The sequence below is a fragment of the Olea europaea genome, chromosome 10 (genome assembly GCF_002742605.1).
Source record: "Olea europaea var. sylvestris chromosome 10, O_europaea_v1, whole genome shotgun sequence".
Taxonomy (NCBI): domain Eukaryota; kingdom Viridiplantae; phylum Streptophyta; class Magnoliopsida; order Lamiales; family Oleaceae; genus Olea; species Olea europaea.
This window is the reverse complement of record NC_036246.1, coordinates 37386383-37405759: the sequence shown is the minus strand read 5'-3', so window position 1 is coordinate 37405759 and position 19377 is coordinate 37386383. Positions and strand designations below refer to the sequence as shown.

The 19377-nt window shown below is 37.6% G+C and overlaps 1 protein-coding gene across 2 annotated transcripts; it reads right to left on the bottom strand.

Annotated features, from left to right (window-relative positions):
- Window positions 1-97: 97 nt before the first annotated feature.
- Window positions 98-7358, bottom strand: LOC111402100 (long chain acyl-CoA synthetase 8). Of its 2 annotated transcripts, none has more exons than XM_023030170.1 (12): window positions 7213-7358; window positions 5885-6412; window positions 5702-5782; window positions 5259-5531; window positions 4560-4691; window positions 4296-4469; window positions 3947-4176; window positions 3647-3764; window positions 1607-1738; window positions 1390-1524; window positions 983-1189; window positions 98-528 (listed from the first exon to the last, which is right to left on the bottom strand). In XM_023030170.1, the coding sequence occupies exons 2-12, from the start codon at window positions 6392-6394 to the stop codon at window positions 364-366; spliced, it is 2157 nt and encodes a 718-aa protein (XP_022885938.1). In that variant the 5' UTR covers window positions 6395-6412; window positions 7213-7358; the 3' UTR covers window positions 98-363. The 2 variants fall into 2 exon arrangements, with proteins under 2 accessions (XP_022885938.1, XP_022885937.1); XM_023030169.1 differs by having other exon boundaries at window positions 5885-6470; window positions 7213-7355.
- Between the last annotated feature and the right edge of the window lie 12019 nt (window positions 7359-19377).

Genomic DNA, 19377 nt, shown 5'->3' with positions numbered 1-19377 from the left:
AATACATATACATAAGGAGTTTTATTTATTTTTATTTGAATATATTCTAACTCATTCATATCTCACGTCATGTATATATAGAATATAGCACAAACGATGTATGAAATTATTTCATATATCTGCCTGCCACGTTCAAATTACATCGGTTGAAAGTTCAGTGCTAATTTCATAAAAAAATCAGATTCGACAACCATAATAGAGCACCCTCATAAGTTGAGGGTCCAAACAGGGTTTCAAAACCCACATATTAGTTTGTGTAACAAATGTACGTTTACAAGTAATTACAGCCTCGAAATTAAAACAAAAATTATTCCATTAAAATTAGTTTGATTTTCGGCATAAGCGAATAAGCAAGAAAACGTGTCACTGGTACAGCTTCTGGAGCTCATCTTCAAACCTTGTCTTCAGTTGCTCTCTCTTTAACTTGAGAGCTGCAGTAACCAACCCAGATTCTGGAGTCCAGGGCTCAGCCAACAACTTTATCTTTGCAGGAGTTTCAAACTTGTCGAGTTTCGCTATTTTTGCTGTCTGCATAATATGAGTAAATGTCAAAAAAAATCACAGGCCTAAACATAATTGATTCATCATGAGAGACTAAATCGCGGAGTTTTCAAAACTATCTTCATATTCTAGCGCAACAAGATTATGCCCAATCATCCAATGCCTGGATCCACGAGTCCCCACTCCCTCTCGTGACTCCCTTAAAAGGCCTGTGCCCAGGTGCAACGAGAGGGAAAAGATAAGTGACTAGTCTACATATGAACAGAAGAAATAACATTCCCACTTTTCAGAGACCCGGTCTAAAGCGCAGAGATGCTCCAGTCTGCTCAAATACTTTATTTTCCGTTTTCTTCAGTTTCTTACATAGAGAGGAAATATATTTAAGCGGAAAATTTCAGGTTACCTATCTACAAGTCAGAGGAAATGTAAGAATTAATTATTTTCACAATAAATCTTCCTCGTAAGCTGGTAAGAAATAAACCTTGGTTAGTGATTGCAGGACCTCATTTGTAGCTTCTGGTTTTTCGCACAGCTCGGATAAATCTTTGAATTTGATTCCAACTTCACGGGCCCATCCCTCCAGGACCTGATGTGAAGGGACAACAAGGGCTACACAGAAGTTGTGGAAAGGATCTGCATAGACCATGATGTTATCTACGTAATTGTTTGAAGCAAGTGCAGCCTCAACCTGCAATTCAGCATCACATCTTAGCCAAGTACAACTTTACCCTGACACACACGTTTATAGTGGGCGAGTTTGGGTAACATAGATAAACAAATGAAAGTAAATATATGGCAAACTACATGTCTAATAAACGACAATCAGATTATCTATGTCCCAGTTAAACTTGAAGTTAACAACTCTTAATTCAAAAATTATATACATACCTTTCCCAGTGAGATGTATTCCCCATGTTGAAGCTTAACAATATCCTTTTTCCTATCAATAATCTCAAGGCATCCATCAGGATGAAACCTTCCAATATCACCAGTATAGAACCAGCGCATGCCTTTCTCATCAACCTGTATTAGAGAAGCATAACACTAAAATTAGGCTACAACATCAATTGTCAGGTTGCTAATCACTAATTAGAATAATTCGCACCTTATAAACCTCTTTAGTTTTGGAATCATTATCCAAGTATCCAGCCGTCACACTGCACCCACCGACAACAATCTCCCCTCGGGGCATTGGTTTGTCAGATATTGTGTAACCACCTTCTTCCCAAGACACAAGCTGCAGCAACAAGCTCAAGAAATTATATTTAAAACGGAGGCCAGATTGAAACAGAAAACCGCCAACCGTCAAGGTGTACCAGAGGTAAAGACTGTAAGCATTTGCTTTTTAAATTTTATTTTTCTTATGAAATCTTCTTTGGTAACATTTGTTCAAATAAATGCTCTTCGAAAGGTAAAAATTATGGGTTCAATTAATTATCCCAACCAAAATATGCATCAATACAGGAATATAACCACCCATGAAAAGGAATGTCCTGTCTTCTATAGCTTGCAACCATTTACATGTTCATATTTAATAGTCACTTAGAATGACATTTATAGACTCTTTGGATCTGAATAGATAATCGAATTTGAAAACCCCCGAACTTTTAGTTTCTGAAGCAAGTGCTCCAAGGACCATATTTAGAATGAGGAGGGAGGAGTAACTGATTCTAGTTTCTTCTCACAGGTGGTTTTATTTTTTATTATTATTATATTTTTTAAATGTCTGTACAGATTTAAGGGTGCTTAAGATTGATCTCTCCTAAAAAGTAAGACAAGGCTACTGCAGGAATCCCGACGGAGATTAATTGAGCTTTGTTAAATAAAAGATGAATAGGTAGACATTTCATAGGTCAAGCAAATCAGACATATTTTCTCAAATAAAATGTCCTAGTTTAAGGCCTGGGGGGAAGAGATAACTGCAAGGATGTTGTCCTCACTTTCCATTGTTAACCTTCAACCTTGACACAAAAGGGAATCACGGAACCTCACATCTCCCTCCACGGATGTGTTCAAGGCTGATGCATGGCTATTGAATTTGAAATTATCACATTGTTATAATAAGGTGTAATCTTGAAACATTAGTGCTAAGAAAGAGGCAGTCTTATAGAACCCCTCCAATTGTGCCTCTGCTTTTGCACCATTTTTTATTTCTGTAGGAAGTCCATTTGAGATAACAGATCCGGTCCCATTTATCATGTTAATTTTGCAAGGACAAGTCACAGATATGGTCCTGGCTTAAACTTGATAGGGATTAACATTTTGGAGAAGCAATATCTCTACCCCCCAGCCCCAAACTGTCTGCTCAACAGAGTTTTGGTACATTAATCTTGTGACTAAAAATAATGATGGGTCACCAAAAAAAATAAAATAAAATAGAATAAAATAAATGTTTGACTAGACAGTATATAAAATTATATTATTATTGCTTTGCAAGTAAAAATAAGGCATTATTTCACATTCACAATTAGGTTTCAAAATGATATCAAGTGTTAACATGCAGAATACTAGGGTTCAGTTTCTTGTCACCGATGAATGAATTTGCACCAAACAAGCATTTTGAAAAAGTTTAACCCTATCATCCACATTTCAAAGGTACAGGAAACTTGAGAAATTGGATCAGATTAGTTGAAGTCCAACAGTAAAACATGCATAGAGCTAAAAGACCTTGTTGAAGGAGGGCCAGCTTTATTGTAGGTTGCTGAAATTGAATCATAAACCAGTTTGAATTTTGGAACAAGTTTTGAGATAAAAAGAATAAAAAAGAAATTGTAGGCCTAGTCCAATAGAAAAGCTAATACACCTACGATACATTTTATTTTCTGTAAAAATACATTCTTCATGAACAGCTCCCAAAGAAATTACACATGAATGAGAAGACTGTTTATATAGGAAGAAGAAAATATATTAGATTTCCATGAAATAAAATTGAAATATATTAGGTGATGGTTGCAAAATATATCACATGATTAAGTATAGCTCTTCAGTGTTACTCCAAACGTAGCATGCAATCCATCAAGACTTTAGAAAAAGAAAAAGAAGCACCACAACACGTGGTCCGAAACATATCCACTTTATTACGGGTAAGGCAATATGGCCATCTATTCGAGACTAAATAATTTCTTACTGACTAGAAGAATTATACCTTAATGTAGCAACAAGGAAGAGGAGGACCAACACGCCCAACGGAAGTGTCGTCCCACTCAGAAAAAGCAGCTCCAGCACATGTTTCTGTAAGGCCATATCCTTGACCAATAGGGGCACTGCAGAACAAGGGAAGAGATACTAATGTTAAAAGAAAATCAGATATATGAGGATGGACTACTTATCCTAGTTAGCCAAAGAAGTAGACCACCGTATGAGCTCTGGTGATTGCTTAGAACTAACAACAGAATACAACTAGGAAACCAATATTTTTTTACCATCAAGATGGCATAAAAATTACCCCATGCAAATATTGATAAATCTTTGTGTATCTCCAGATAAAGGAGCTCCACCACAAAGCATAAATCTGATTTCTCCGCCAAGAACAGAGCGTATCTTTTTAAAGATAATTATATCCCACAGTAGCTTCTCCAATCCCCATGCCCCAAACCAGCTCCCTCTAATAGCCACCAGTCGGCGATTGTAGGCGATATTGAAAAGCTTTTTGGAAAAGCCTCCTGTCTCATCAACCTAAAACATAAAAAGAACAACAGAAGATGGTACTGATGTCCATTTGAATTTTAAAGACCTGATAACAAACTATGCTACTGTAAAATTGGAAAACTAAGCCTGGAAAGGCCACTGGGAACCTTCTTCAGTACTCCATCTCGAACACGATCTAAGATAGCTGGAACAGCTGCCATCAGAGTGGGCTTCAACATGGAAGCATCTCCTTTGGTGCCTTTTTTAATTTTATTTGATGTGTCCGTCAGTGTCAATGCTGAGCCATAGCCAATTGCAGCTCCTGCAGTTAACATAACAGTCTGCAGGAGCAGGACATCACGTAAGAACATATAAGTCTTAAAAACATCATCAGCATTAACAACACGAAAAGATTTCACTTGACATATTACCTCGGCAGCTAATTCAAACACGTGAGCTTGGGGCAAGTATGCCAAATAGACATCTTTGATCCCAATTTCTGGAATCACTGTCATAACTGCAGCTGCAGTTGCTACAATGTTACCATGAGTTATCATAACACCCTACATATCAAGTAGTGAACCATGTTAACATCAAACGGCAAGCAGACTGATGAAGATGAGCTTTATCTATGTTTGCAAGATGAATCTTCACTTGACCTAGTAATAACAGAAAAATAGTAAAGAATACTGGTGACACTAAGTGCATTCAAAAGTTCTAATTAACATATGGAAACCTAGAAAATTAATAAAATTCGCTATTTTTGCCTGAATGTTATTTTTCAGGAAGTACACCATTCGCTGTCCTAAGGGCACCTGGTCCTGATAAAATATCATGAAAACTCGCCTAGACGTCCTTATTAAAGTGAACCATAATATGTAATTGAACAATAGATAATTTGGTCAATTATTTTAGGCACTCTATGAGTCAGTCTTTGTAAATCTATATTGTTTATGGTTAAATGAACCACGAGTTGGCATACGAAATCTGCAACAGCCGATTCTAACAATAGTCAAGATCTGCCAGGCATGGTTCTAGATTTCCACCAAACACGAGTATCTACACATGCATGCAGCAAGCAAGAGGTGATATTAAATCTGTCTATGTGCATAGTGAAAATATCATAGAACCTTTGGGAGGCCTGTACTGCCACTTGTGTACATGATGACAGCAATATCTTTCTTGATTGGCAGCCTAGAATGAACAGGATTATTTCTTCCAAGTTTTTCCACCTCTGAAAAAGCGGATATTCTCCAATTGCCAATATCTTGGGCAACATCAGAAACACTGGGAGTGTCTTCATCATCAAAATAAATAACACTGCTGATGGTTTTCAGGCTTGGACTTATTGCAGCCAACTTCTTAAATTGTTTGAAGTCACAAATCACAGTAGGCACTTGAGCCTGCCAAATACTTGAGAAACTGAGCAAGGTTTTTGTTCATAATCGTGCTCATATCAGAAAGAGATAAAACAAATCGTGGAAAGCAAAAAAGGGAAGTAACGACACCCAAAAAAATGATCAAGCATCCAGACAGTCGTTGGTTTGGTTATTTAAATAATTAATTGTCCGACCTCGTTTAGCGAGTGTATTAGGGCATCATCTCCTAAAGTAGCATAAATAGTAACCACAGTAATATTCTGCCGGAAGCAACCCTGAAACCAAAGAGCAAGTACAACCAATGTCATTGCCCCCACAACAACTAAAATCAAAGGAATGAGAAGATGAAAAATCTAAACCAAAACTTTCAATATTACCTGGAATGCAATTAACCACTCTGCCCGAGTTTCAGCAAAAATGGCAACGCGAGTATCAACATCGTGATTCAGGTTAACAAGACCAGATGCAAAGTTACAAGCACGATTAAATGCCTGTCCATAAGTTTCCCAATGGTAATCACCAAAGTGAAGCTTCTCAAATTTTCTTCCGTCGCTGGCTGTAACAAAGTCCTTACCGATTACCTTTCTTGTCCCAAGAAACCTCTCTTCGGAATTTCTTTTACAGGACTGTTCAAACAAAGAAGCCATAGTTGTGGCCCCTTCCCAAGGAACCTCAACCAATTTGGCTGATCTAGCATTGCGCATAGTCAAACCAACCTCGCCACTAACTTGAACAGGAACTCCCCTCTGTTTCAACTTTCTTTTTGCCATAAGTAGTGTGGAAAGAAGTATAGGTATAACAATGGCAACGATAACAGCACCAACAATACCATAAAATCCATAATCTTTCAAAATGGAGAATAAACTGCTATCTCCCATGCTCTCCATTGTGTTTGTGGTACTTCCCTGTGAATCAACCATCATGTATTACGAAGGCAATTATGACTTGATTATTAACATTCCTCTCCAAGAAAGTTAGTCAGATACTCAATACACAATAAACGAGCTGGTGACATTAGGTAAATTGCAATTTTAACATCACACAAAAATAGAAAAGTAAAGAAAATATTACCTTTGTTTTATTTACCTTGATATGTTCATTAAAATTAACCACAAAAATTGAACGAAACCCTTATAATACAACAAATGATCCTACATGACAACAGATTTTCAAAATGGCCATGTTGCCAAATATGTTCTACAAACAGTACACTCGCGACAGAGAGTCATAGATTCTTGACCATCGAAACAAGGTCCATAAATTTCAAGGCAAAGCCAATTTTGGTATTCTTTGTTATGATACTCCAATAAATAAATAAATAAACACGCCAATCCACTGACAATAGTATGCCAATACACTCAAACACACACAAAAGAAAAATATATTCATTGGATTTAGTAATCTCAGCGATTATCCCAAACTTAAACAATTCAAAATCGAGAAAACAAAAACAAAAAACAAAAAACTTTAGTCCATCGCAACTCTAGTGTCAGTTAAAAAAAAAAAAAAAAGGCAGGGTTACACAAATAGAGATCAATTTGTATAAAATCATAATAAAAATATTAACAAACACGAATCATTTTACAAATTTAAACAAATGACATAACATGGAGTTGCTTTCTCATAAAATACAAGAAAAGGGAAAAGAAAAATTATGATCATAGATAGCGAAACAACTCTGAAGATCCCACAAACCAAATTATACCTTTGATTGGAACGAAGCTTAGCGTCGATTTGAGGTTTTCTTCTACTTATTTATCTAAAGTTGCAATTCAATCGTCCAACTTGAGGAAAGTTGATGGAAGAAGAGCATACCTTCCAGAAAAAGTGTACACACTTATGTGTCTAATTCCTTACCAGTGAAATTTTACAGAACGCACCCATGTATTCCTTTTAATATTATAAAAACCCATAAATATATTTATCATTTCATTTTTGTCCACTATAGGAAAAAGCCATTGTTTCTGAACGTGAAGCCTACTCTTATCAATAAGAAATTTAAGTGATTGTTTGACAGTGATTTTGATAATTGATTTTTTGATCGTTAGAGATAAAGTAAATTTTACTTGTGAGAGAATAATTCAAAAATAATAATTGAAATAGTGAAATAACGATCAAAAAATTAATTTTAATTGAATTAAAATCCATGGGGTTGTTTGGGCCGATTTTTTCACCCAAAAATTTGATTTTTTTATCGTTATTTTACTATTTCAACCGTCATATTTGATTTCTTCTCTTATAGGTGGACCTCAACTTTCTCTTAACGGTCAAAAATTTAATTTTCAAAATCACTCCCAAACAAGCTCCATATCAAACAAGTAAGTCATTGTTAGATGAATCACGTTACTTACATTTTTTCATAACCACTTGACAACATCATATTCATCAATTTTAAAAATTATTTTTAAATCAAAGTTCCAAATTTTGACAAAATCAATATTGTCAAGCATTATCGTCAACCACAATTATAATAATAGATTAATTCTTGTTAGACTACGTCATTTGAAATATTTTAAAAGTCGACATTTTGATTACAAAGTTGATTCTCGAGTTGGGGCAATTTCTTAGATTCAAGCAATGGGATAGGATCACGTTCAACCAAACTTTAAATCGTTTCATTTACATCATTGGACTTCAAAATTATTTCATTACACTCTAAACTTTAAAAATTACTTCAAATAACAATTTAAAGTTGAATCAAACCATAACATCATGTAAATTGTGCAGCCCTAGTAAAAAATGGACTAATCTAGGTGGCGTTGAATGAAATATACAATTAAATGAATCACACAATTTCATCTTTAATTGAACCTTAATACATAATGCCATATAATTTGGTGTTTTAGCACTATTGTTGTAGCTTTATTCTTTTAAAATACATTATGATACAATAGATAGAGTGAAAATGTAAATATCAATGAAATGGAGAGAGGCACGCTACTTCATATCAATAATTCTACTTGTACAAAGTTCCCTTACAAAGTTGCCTGATGAAAGATGTGCTGGCAAAATCCAGGTCATTGATTTCAAATTATTTAAAAACCTGTTTTTGAAACTTCACACTTTGATTTAGGGAAAATTGCAGCGACGGTCACAAATTTTTTCAGTTTTTGCAGACTTTATCCTAACCTTTATTTTGTGTCATTCACAGCCTCAAATCTTTCAAAAATACGTAGCTGAAGTCCAAATCGATTTCCATCCATTTGGCCATTAGTTGATCAAGGAAGTCAAAATCTGATCAATTTTGGCCAAATATTTAAGGGTAAAGTGATAACTTTATATTTTTCTCACATTCAATAAGTTAAAAAGAAAATTAAAAAAAACAAAAAATAAGAATAAAAATGGATTTTCAGTTGCATATTTTGAAAGGTTTGGAATTATGAATGACATAAAATGAAGGTTAAAATAAAATCTGCAAAAATTGAAAAGGTTTGGGACCGTTACTACAATTTTTCCCTTTCTCTTATTTTGGAAGGCTCTCAAGAACATTAAGGCTGTGGTTGGTTTGGCGTTTTCGAGCCGCTTTCCGCTTTCCGTTTTAAAAAATCCAGAGATAAAATTTATAATTGAAAACGCAAAATAATTTTTTATTGTTTTGAGGGTTTTCAATTATAAATGTCCAAAACGCAGTGTTTTCGGAGAAAACTAAAAACCGTTTTAAAACCGAAAATGAAAAATAGAAAACTAAACCAACTGCAACCTAATTTTTTCAGCCAAAGGTTAATAAATGAGAAAATAAATGAAAGAAATGAAAGTGTAAATATTATTTATTTAATATAAACTATAAAAACTAACTTATATGTCTAATTCAATTGTTTAATTATTTGGACTATAGTTGCAATTAATTCTTTATTTTTTTTCTTCTTTTCTTTTTGATTTATCACAATGCTTTTATTGAGAAAATAGAAGAAAATTTTTTATTCCACAGAGGAAGTGTTCACCAAAACGAAAAGATATGGAGTATTTTACAATATAAATAAAGAATAAGGGTGTTGTGTACCAATTATCCTATTTTTGTGAACCACATGTATTTTTGTAATTTTAAAATTTAACTCTATTTTTATTAAGTTGAACAAATAAGTACATTGGTAAACACCACGTTTCATCAATAGTAAAAATGTCAATAATCATGTATTCGTTTGGCAATTCTTTTGTCTAGAGATATCAATAAATTTCTTCCTTAAAGAAATAATAAAAGATAACATAATAAGTCAATTCACAGTTAGGGCTCATTTAGAAGAGTTCCTCAAAAAATTTATTGTATGCCAACTTTCTCTAAAAACTCTTTCAATCAGATAAAAATTTCAATATATATATATATATATATGGGACTTGTCTGGTGAGAATTAAAATTCAAATTTTAATAGGTTTTTGTTTTGAGCGGGTTAGTCGCTAACAATTAAAAAGGATCAGACCATTGTGTAAGGGACAAACCTCTTGAGACAAAGTCCCAAAAATGGGTGTTCTTTTATTGGCGATGACTTTACAATTGGAAATTAAAAACAAAGTGCCTCCAAAGGGCGCAAGCACACGAGTTACTGAAAAAAAAGTGTTTAAATCTAAGTTAAGGAAATGAAAATTACATGTTCTCTGTTCGAGAGTTTTTTATTCGGTCCTTTGCTCTATGTTTTTTCTCCCTTTTATACTTCACAGACGATCTCTTTGTGATCAACCGCCTAAAAACCGCTTGATCGTCCTATAACTGCCCACTTTCCTCATAATGGCCAACTTGTCATGAAAACTGTATTTTTAACTGCTGCCATTACTCTTCATCGTTCAACCGCTTTCGATTGAGTTCCTTGAATCGTGGAACGTGATAGGGTCGCTTTGATAACTGCTTTGATAACGACACGCCTTGATAACCACAACGCTTTATGTTTGTTAACATCTTTGGGCGACTTGAAGGTTTGGGCGATAATAGAGTAACAGCTTTGGGCTACTGTATGGCACTCTGTTCGCTCAGATTCTGGGCGACTTGCAAACTTGGGCGATGACATTACCGCGTTCTTGGGCCTCCCTATTTGGGCCTTCATCTTGATTTGTTTGATTGGGTTTCGTTCTTTGGGCTATCTGATTTGGGGATCCTCCAATTGGGCTTCACTCCTTGGACTGTTCGATTTGGGCTGAATTTTTATGTGTCAACAATTACCCCCCAATATGGCAGAATTAATAATAATTATTAAATTTTGCCATATTCACTTCGTGTTTCCAGCAACATTCGAAATTCCCAAGAATTTCAATCATTGTTTTCTTCTATAACTTGAAAAGGTGCGTCGTTTTGCAAATCCTTATAACCCCCAAACACGTCATTTCACTGCACCACTAAATCATGCCTCAAATTTTTCGCGTCTCTCTCATGATTTACTGTTCATCCTTTGCTTCCCTGCTACGTAACCCTGAAAAACTTCGTTCCATCTCAAATGGCTACTTCACAATCTCAAGCTGGCGACTCCTTTAGTTTCGATGACTTTCAGAAACTCCTGAGTCGTTCATACATAACTCCGAGTTTTCTCGCGCCCGCCGACGTTGAACGTAATGAGTTCTACTTGGGTCCTTTCTTCAACAATGCAGAGACAGTTGAACAGGCGGCGGTGGGTCAGCTGTTTCCTTGCACTCAGGGCCCTCCATTTCTAAACTCTCTATCGCTGGGGCCACTTCGCGAAAGAGGTATTCGCACTTGACCTAAATCTGATGAAGCTTTCAGTAGGTGGCATGCTTACCTTATGGGTCATGGTCCTACTAAGGCACTTTTTGATAGCGCTAGGATTTCTGATTTGTTAGAAATCTCTATTCGCCCCCCTATTTTTGATTCAGCACTCTTTTTGATTGCTTTAAGTTTTTGGTCTCCTGAGTATAACACCTTTATTTTCCCTCTTGGCCCCATGTCTATTACCTTAAGGGATGTTGGGGCCCTGGTGAATCTACCACCTTTGGGCGATACCATTTTTCCTGGTATCTTGGTTTCTGGTGGCGCCCCAAAGTTTGGTAAAAACTACACCGATTCTTATTCGAGCCTGCAAACCCTTCACAATCATTCGAGCGCTGAGCTTTCCCATACTGAGCGAGTGGCCTTCCTTCTAGTTTGGCTTTGTAAATATGTTTTGTGTGTGCCAAGCATAAAGCCCTCCCTGAGTTATTTACCTATAGTGCACGAATTGGCCCGTGGCAGGCTTTTGAATTTATGTTCTTTGTTTTTGGCTGCCCTTTATAGAGGCATGGCCTCTCTTTAAGCTCAATTGAAGAATGGTGCATCTCCCACTGGCAGTGGACCTCTTTGGTTCACTCAACTGTGGTTGAGATCCTATTTTCCATTGCTTGGTGCTCCATCAATCTCTCGCTCCTCTGCTATCTGTTATGGGTTAGCCATAGAGCCCTTAGCTCCTGTAAATATGTCCAGAAGGGACATTTTTTCATTCTTTTATTCTTTGGATTCAATCCCTTTCTTTTTTCCTTTTCCTCCTTTTTTGACTCCAAATTATGTACATCTCCCTTCCACTATAGATAGCGCGAGCACCTCTCTGCTCATTTGGATCCAGTTTTTAACCGGGAGGGAGCTATTTCATGATATTCTAACTGGGACCAATGCCAAGGCAGGGGTAGAAATTTATGCTCCCCAATTTTTTGCTCGCCAGCTTGGTTTCGGTCAAATTTGGCCTGTTCCTCCTTGCTATTCAAGGAACTTAATTGACCGTTTTCATACTATCAATAATGCGGAGGCAGAGGCTATAAATGCTCGCAATCTCCTTTTAACCAGTCATTTTTCATTAGCTCCTTTCAATTCTAGCCATGCCATTCACCCTCTTTTTGAACAACTCTGGCCGTCGGTGAAGCGCAGGTTATTTGCGACTGACGCCAATCGTGCCTTTCATTCATTAGACTGGCCGAGGATTTCTTCTCCTCCTCCTGTTTTGGTCACTCCTTTATCTGTTCGGAGTCATTCTCCTTCTCGTCGCACTAAACAGTCTGCTCGTCCATCTTCTTCTCTCCCTGCGAAGCCTACTACAGCCAAGAGTGCTCCAAGCCGCAAACGACCAGCCTCAGCATCTCCCATTCTGGAGGATGATGTTGATGATGATGATGATGCCCCTCTTATCGTCAGGAGGAAGGTAATTAAATTAGTTTACTCACAAGCATACTTTTTCCTACTTGAAACTTTTCTGTGTGCTGATGATTTTTTGGACTTCTCAAAAAAGTTCAGCCTCTCCTTCAAAGGCTTTGGCATCAACAGCTCCTGCTCCATCATCCTCTGCTGAGGCTACTTCATCCAAACCGGTTGATGAGGGGGCTACGCTTAAAGAGACATCTTCAGCCCCAGAGTCCTCATCACAACCCATAGATGAGCTATCTTCTTACCAGGACGTCAACCCCCCAAACATTGAAGCAGAAGGTAATTTAGTCTTTTGATGTCTTACATTTGCTTGTGCTGTTGGTTTCTGATTTGTTGCTCTTGAGTTCTGCAGATACTCCTATGAGTCCGTCCGTTGTGGCAATATCTTCTCGCTCAGACAAGTGAAAGTCCTCGCGAATGGAGGAGTCGTTGGTGGCAAGCTTGGCTAAGGGCATGCCATCTTCCACGATTGTTGATGAGGTAATCTTTGCTCCACTTTTATTCTTATCTTGTTCGTTGTAGTGAGAATCCTTAATATTGGCGATTTTCTTTGCAGGATGTTGACAAGATTGTGCGTTCTATCCAAGACTTGTTCGTTTCCTGGGGGCAGGTCAAGACATCTCGTCCTGCTCCATCTGATCGCCCTGCTGCTTCTTCAGAGGAAGATTTGAAGTTTCTCAAGCAGTTGATATTGGAGTACGTGTCTTTCATGGATATGGACATTGGTAGGGCTAGTGCTGCCAGACACAAGGATAAACTTGAACATTTGAATGCGAAGTTGGAGCAAGCACTGACACTTTCGTCGCTCAATCTTTCTGCCGATTTTAAAGCGACGTTGAAGGTTATCCACTCCGAGGTCCTTTCCTTGCTGGCCAAGAATGCTGAGCTAAAGGTCAAAAGTGCTCAATATCTTCGCGCCGTTTCTGAAAAAGAGTCTCTGCGTCTGGAGATCAACAAGGCTGAGGATGAGTTGAAAGAGATTTCTTCCGAAGTCATGATTGAAGACTCTTTGATGGTTACTTTGGCTGCTCAGGTGAAGGAATTTCAAGCCAAAATGGACGATTGCAAGGTGAGAATGACTGCTAAAAAGCGCAACACCTCCCAAGGAATTGAGCGAACTAAGTTCTTGGTTGAGCAGTTCAAGAAGTTGGAAGTTGATGATGATGTCGTGGCCGAATTGAACATCACTTCCTCTCAGCAAAAAGAAGACTGGGAAAAACTTAGGGAACGAATTCGTTCAGTGTGGGGTGGACTGTAATTAAGACATGTGATGCCTTTTTCTTTTGTAATTTGATTTTCCTTTTGTAACTTTTGTCCATCATTAATGAACATATATTTTAACTTCTTGTGCATTTATTTGACGTTTGTTTTTTAATCGTCAATTCTTCAAGCATTTAATTGCTTTGTGCTAAAAATCTTGTTCATTTTCTTTTGATATTTCCACCACTTTTCCCAAGATTTTGGGCTATTTAATTCCATTTACTAGGCAGAAATGTGGCTGTTCATATTCTGTCTCTTCATCTCCACCCCCTATAAATGCTTCACATTTTCCATCTTCCATCTTCATCTTCATTTTCTTCTTCGAAACTAATTTGCTGCCATTGCTTGGCATTCTGACAATCAATCCGATCTAAAATGGACTATTTAGCCCGCCCATTTTATTATTTACCTTGATGTTACCTTTGGTGTGGGAGGTATAGAAAATATTTTCTGGCCAGCAGCGAAGTTTTTACCATCAAAGTTCTTCCCATCGTCTCTTTGTCCTTTACAAGGAGTCGATGATAGAAGGCAATTTTTGGGATGCTTGCGGGCCACTTTGCTTGCTGAGAGTGCTTCTCAACCTCTTTGCTCGCCATTGCAACGATGCATTTAGGAAGGTGGTGAGGCCAGTCTACCCTCTTACTCGGCGATCCCACCATTGCAGCGATGCATTTAGGAAGGCGGTGTGAGGTTTACTCAGCGATCAACCGGGAGATTAGCTTACTTTTAATTGTATTTTATAGAGCATCCATGATTTGTATTTTTGCATTTTTGTAATGAATGTTTGATAATAAAGGACTTCATTTGAACGTATTTCGCTCTGACTTTGTTATCCTTTAATCATTCAACATATTTTGATTATGCTCTTATCTGTTCACATTCCCATAAAGAAGGAACATATTTTTTCAAATATTTGCCGTTAATGAATCTCACGTGCTTGGTGCCATCTAAATCTTCCAAATGATACGCTCTATTGGGCAACACACTGTTTATTTTGTATGGCCCTTCCCAATTGGGCGACCACTTCCCGTACTTTGGATCTTTGCTATTCAAAAGGAGTATCGTCTTCCAAACTAGTTCACCCAGGCTGAACGACTTGGCTATGACTTTTATTATAAAACTTAGTCATTCTTTGTTTTTGAACTTGCAACCTATCTAAGACGTCCAACTTTAATTCGTCTAACCCCAATAAATTTTGAACTAGTGATTCGACATACTCATCATCATTCAACTTATGTTGTAAGCACACTCTGATCGATTGCACGTTGATTTTCATAGGCAAAACGGCCTCCTGTCCATAAACAAGTTGGAAAGGAGTAACCTTGGTACTTGACCGAGGTGATGTCCTATAAGCCCATAAGGCCTTGTTCAGACATTCGTGCCAATTTCTGACATTTTCATCTATCATCTTTCTGATGATATTTTTTAGAATCTTATTAGAAGATTCTGCTTGTCCATTGGATTGAGCGTAGTATGGTATGGAGTTTACTAATTTAACCCCAAACTCGCTCAAAAATTTGTTCACTTGATCCCCATTCAAAGATGTTCCGTGATCTACTATTAACGTTTGTGAAATTCCAAATCTATAAATAATGTGATCACGGATAAACTCTATAACATTTTTCTGGGTGATCTCTTTCAAAGGTACCGCTTCTACCCATTTGGTGAAATAGTCGGTTGCAATTATAACAAAAGTATGTTGCTTGGTCGATGGGGGATAAATCTTTCTTATCAGGTCTATCCCCCAACCCTTGAACGGCCAAGGTTTAATAATAGGTGCCATTTCTCGTGCTGGCGCCCTTTGTATTGGACCATACTTTTGGCATGCTAAACAACTCTTTGCATACTGAACGCATAGTTCTCCCATCTTTGGCCAAAAATATCCACTCCTAATAATCAACCATCTCATCCTTTGGCCAGCTTGATGAGCTCCACATATCCCTTCGTGCACCTCAGCCATGATCGTCTTGGCTTCTTGCAAACTTACACACTTTAGTAATACACCATCAGAGCGTTTTTTAAACAACTCTTCATCTATTAGTGTATAGTTCAGCGAACACAGCTTCTTTTTCCTACTAATCCCTCCATTAGGTTCTTTAAGGAACCCTTTGATCTTTGTTCTCCAACCATTGCATCTCCATCTTGTATGCAATGAAGTTCAATCTTTCTCGCCCTTCTTTGAGTCATAGGCAATATGATTCCATATTCACAAGTAGACTTCCAATTCAAAACCTTTGAGTACCCTGAAACCATTTGGGCTAACTCATTTGCCACGTTGTTATATATCCTATTAACGCATTGGAGTTCTACTTGATCGAATTCTTCTAATAATTCTTGGGCGATCTCATATTGACTTATAATGGAATCACTTTGGCATTTAAAATCACCGATCAATTGATGGATCACCAATTGAGAATCGCCCCTAACAATCACATTTCTTACTCCCATATCTATCATTAGTTCTAGGCCTACAACTAAGGCTTCATATTCGGCCTAATTGTTGGTGCACATTCTGTCTAAAGTGAATGCGAACTTGTAGCAAATCCCTAAAGGATTAATCAATGCTACTCCTACTCCTGCACCTTTAGAGATTTTTGACCCATCGAAATACAACACCCATGGTTTTAACTCGAACGAATTGATTTCTAGTTTGATTTCTTCAGGCATGTCAAGGCATGGATGATCGGCTAGAAAGTTAGCCAAAGCCTGATTTTTGACTGCCTTTTGAGGTATATATTGTATTTCGAATTCTGATAAAGTTGGTGTCCAAAGGCCTACACTTTGGTGTAAAATAGGGCGCAAGAACATATACTTAACTAAATTTACTTTAGAAATTAAATAAACGGTTATGGGCCGTAAATAAGCCCTTAATTTTGTACATGTGAAATATAATGCAAGACATAATTTTTCGATAGCAGAGTAATTACATTCACATTTCATTAACTGTCTACTTAAGTAGTAAATTGCCCTTTCTTCACCAAGTTGGTCTTTCTGTGCGATCATTCCAGTTATTGATTCTTTTTCAACCGATACATACACTTTCATTGGCCGTCCTTGGATTGGTGACACCAACACTGGTGGACTTGATAGATATGTCTTCAGGCTTTCAAAAGCCTTTTGATGTTCTTCTTTCCAGACGAATTCGTCCTGATTTTTCAGCTTTAATAGCGGCGAAAAGACTTTAGTTCGCCCTGCACAGTTAGAAATAAAGCGTCTTAAAAAATTTACTTGGCCTAGAAACCTTTGTAACTCCTTTTTGTTGCTAGGTGGTTTGACTTCTAAAATAGCCTTCGCTTTATTTTTATCAAGTTCAATCCATCTCTTGTGTACTAAGAAACCAAGAAAATTCCCTGCATTAACACCAAATGCACATTTCAAGGGATTCAACTTTAGCTTATATTGTTTCATTCGTTCAAACGAACATCTTAACTGTTCGAAATGGTCCTCTTCTTTAATGGACTTGACTACTATGTCATCTACATACACCTCAACAAACTTGTCTATCATATCATGAAAGATTAAATTCATTGCCCTTTGATAAGTTGCCCCTACATTTTTTAGGCCGAAAGGCATAACCACCCATTCAAAACATCCTAGAGACCCAGGGCATCTAAAGGCAGTTTTGTATATGTCTTCTTCAGCTATATAAATTTGATTGTATCTTGAATACCCATCCATGAAAGAATACATGACATGTCCGGCAGTTGAATCTACTAAAGAATCCACCGTGGGCATTGGATACTCATCTTTGGGTGTGGTTATGTTTAAATTCCTAAAGTCTATACACACCCTTAGTTTACCATTCTTTTTTAGTACTGACACGACATTGGACAACCATTCAACATATCTGACTGTTCTAATGAAACCTACTTTCAATAATCGCTCTATCTCTTTCTTGATTTCAGGGAGTACATTGGAAGCAAAACGTCTAGGAGGCTGCCTATGAGATTTAAAATTAGGCTTAGTTGGTAACCTATGTTCTACCAAGTCTCTATCTAAACCAGGCATTTGTTCATATTCCTAAGCAAAACAATCTTTGTACTCTTTTAGCAAAGCGATTAATTTGTTACTAACCTCTTGGTCGAGCATTTGGCTGATGAACGTTGGGCGATCTTCTCCTTCATTGCCAATACTTACTTTGATCAGAGGGTCTTGTGCTTGAGCGTATCCAGGTTTGGCGATCCGCATTACTTCGTCGTCCAGTTCCCTTGTAAGTACTTCCTCTTCTAAACAGTCCACCTTGTTGACTTCTCGGCCAATGCTTTGCTCTAACTCGAATACTGCCAATTTATCCTTCAGCGCTTTTAGGGCTGTCTCTTCTTTCGCCTTGTCATTGCATTCCTTATTAAAGCCATCAGTCTGGCTTTGAAGGCCTGAATGTCGGCCATTTACTTTTGTAACTTAGAGTCCATTTAAGACTCCTTAATTATTCTTTTGCCAATCACTGGCTCTTCTAAGGCCACTATATTTGGCCTCATTTGTTTGAACATTTCAGTGAGTGCGTCTACTGAGAATGGTTCTTCGCTTTGCGCGACAACTTGAGTTTCTTTCCCATCTTGTACTACCCTGACAGGTCCATAGTTTCCTTCGTACATGAACTTTTCCACCGAGTTTGCTTCTGCGATGAAAGGCCTATGATCGGCCTGTACTACCTCTGCTTCGCCTTTGTCATTCCAAAAGATCAGGCATTGATGGAGCGATGAGGGTATACAGCGACTTCCGTGTATCCAATCTCTTCCTAGTAGCACATTGTAACTAGTAGGACCATCTATTACAAAGAAGACAGTGGTCCTAGTAGTCGTCCCTATAGTTATGTCTAATGGCATAACTCCCTTAGTTGAAGTTGCTCCTCCATTGAAGCTAGTGAGGATGACTTCTGTAGGAATCATGTCACCCTCTATCTTTGCGAACTTCCTCATCATCCTAGATGGAATGGTGTTTATAGCTGCTCCATTGTCGACAAGCACTTTTGCCACTGGGACGCCGTTAACTAGAGCTTTAACGTATAATGGCCTCAAGTGTTTAGTCAATTTCATGGTTGGCCGTTTAAAAATAACCTTTTCGACAGCCTCTATTTCTACTTCCTGCTTGTTTTCTATTGAATTATCCCCCTGTCATAAGTCGACGTGCAGTATATCACGCTGATCCTCTGTCTTCTGAACTTCCTTCCTACTTCTTTCTAATGCTTCCTCATCAGTTACCCAACCTGTGGGAGGGGGCATTATTCTTTCTAATGCTTCACTATTTTTGAGGACATTTTGATTGGCTACCTTGAGTAGTTTAGGCGTTTTAGGATGTGGCATTCCCTGTTGCTGCCTCATCATCCGTCCGTAGTTTCGTTGGAAACGCCTTTGTTGGGTCCTGGTCATCTCATCGAAGGGTATTGCCCTTCCTGCATTGTACTGAAATGAATGTCATACGTTTGGCCGGCGAGGTTGCGGCCTGAATGTTCTTCCATTATCCGCTGGCCTGAACTGCCTCTTAAAAGGCGGTCCTCTATAG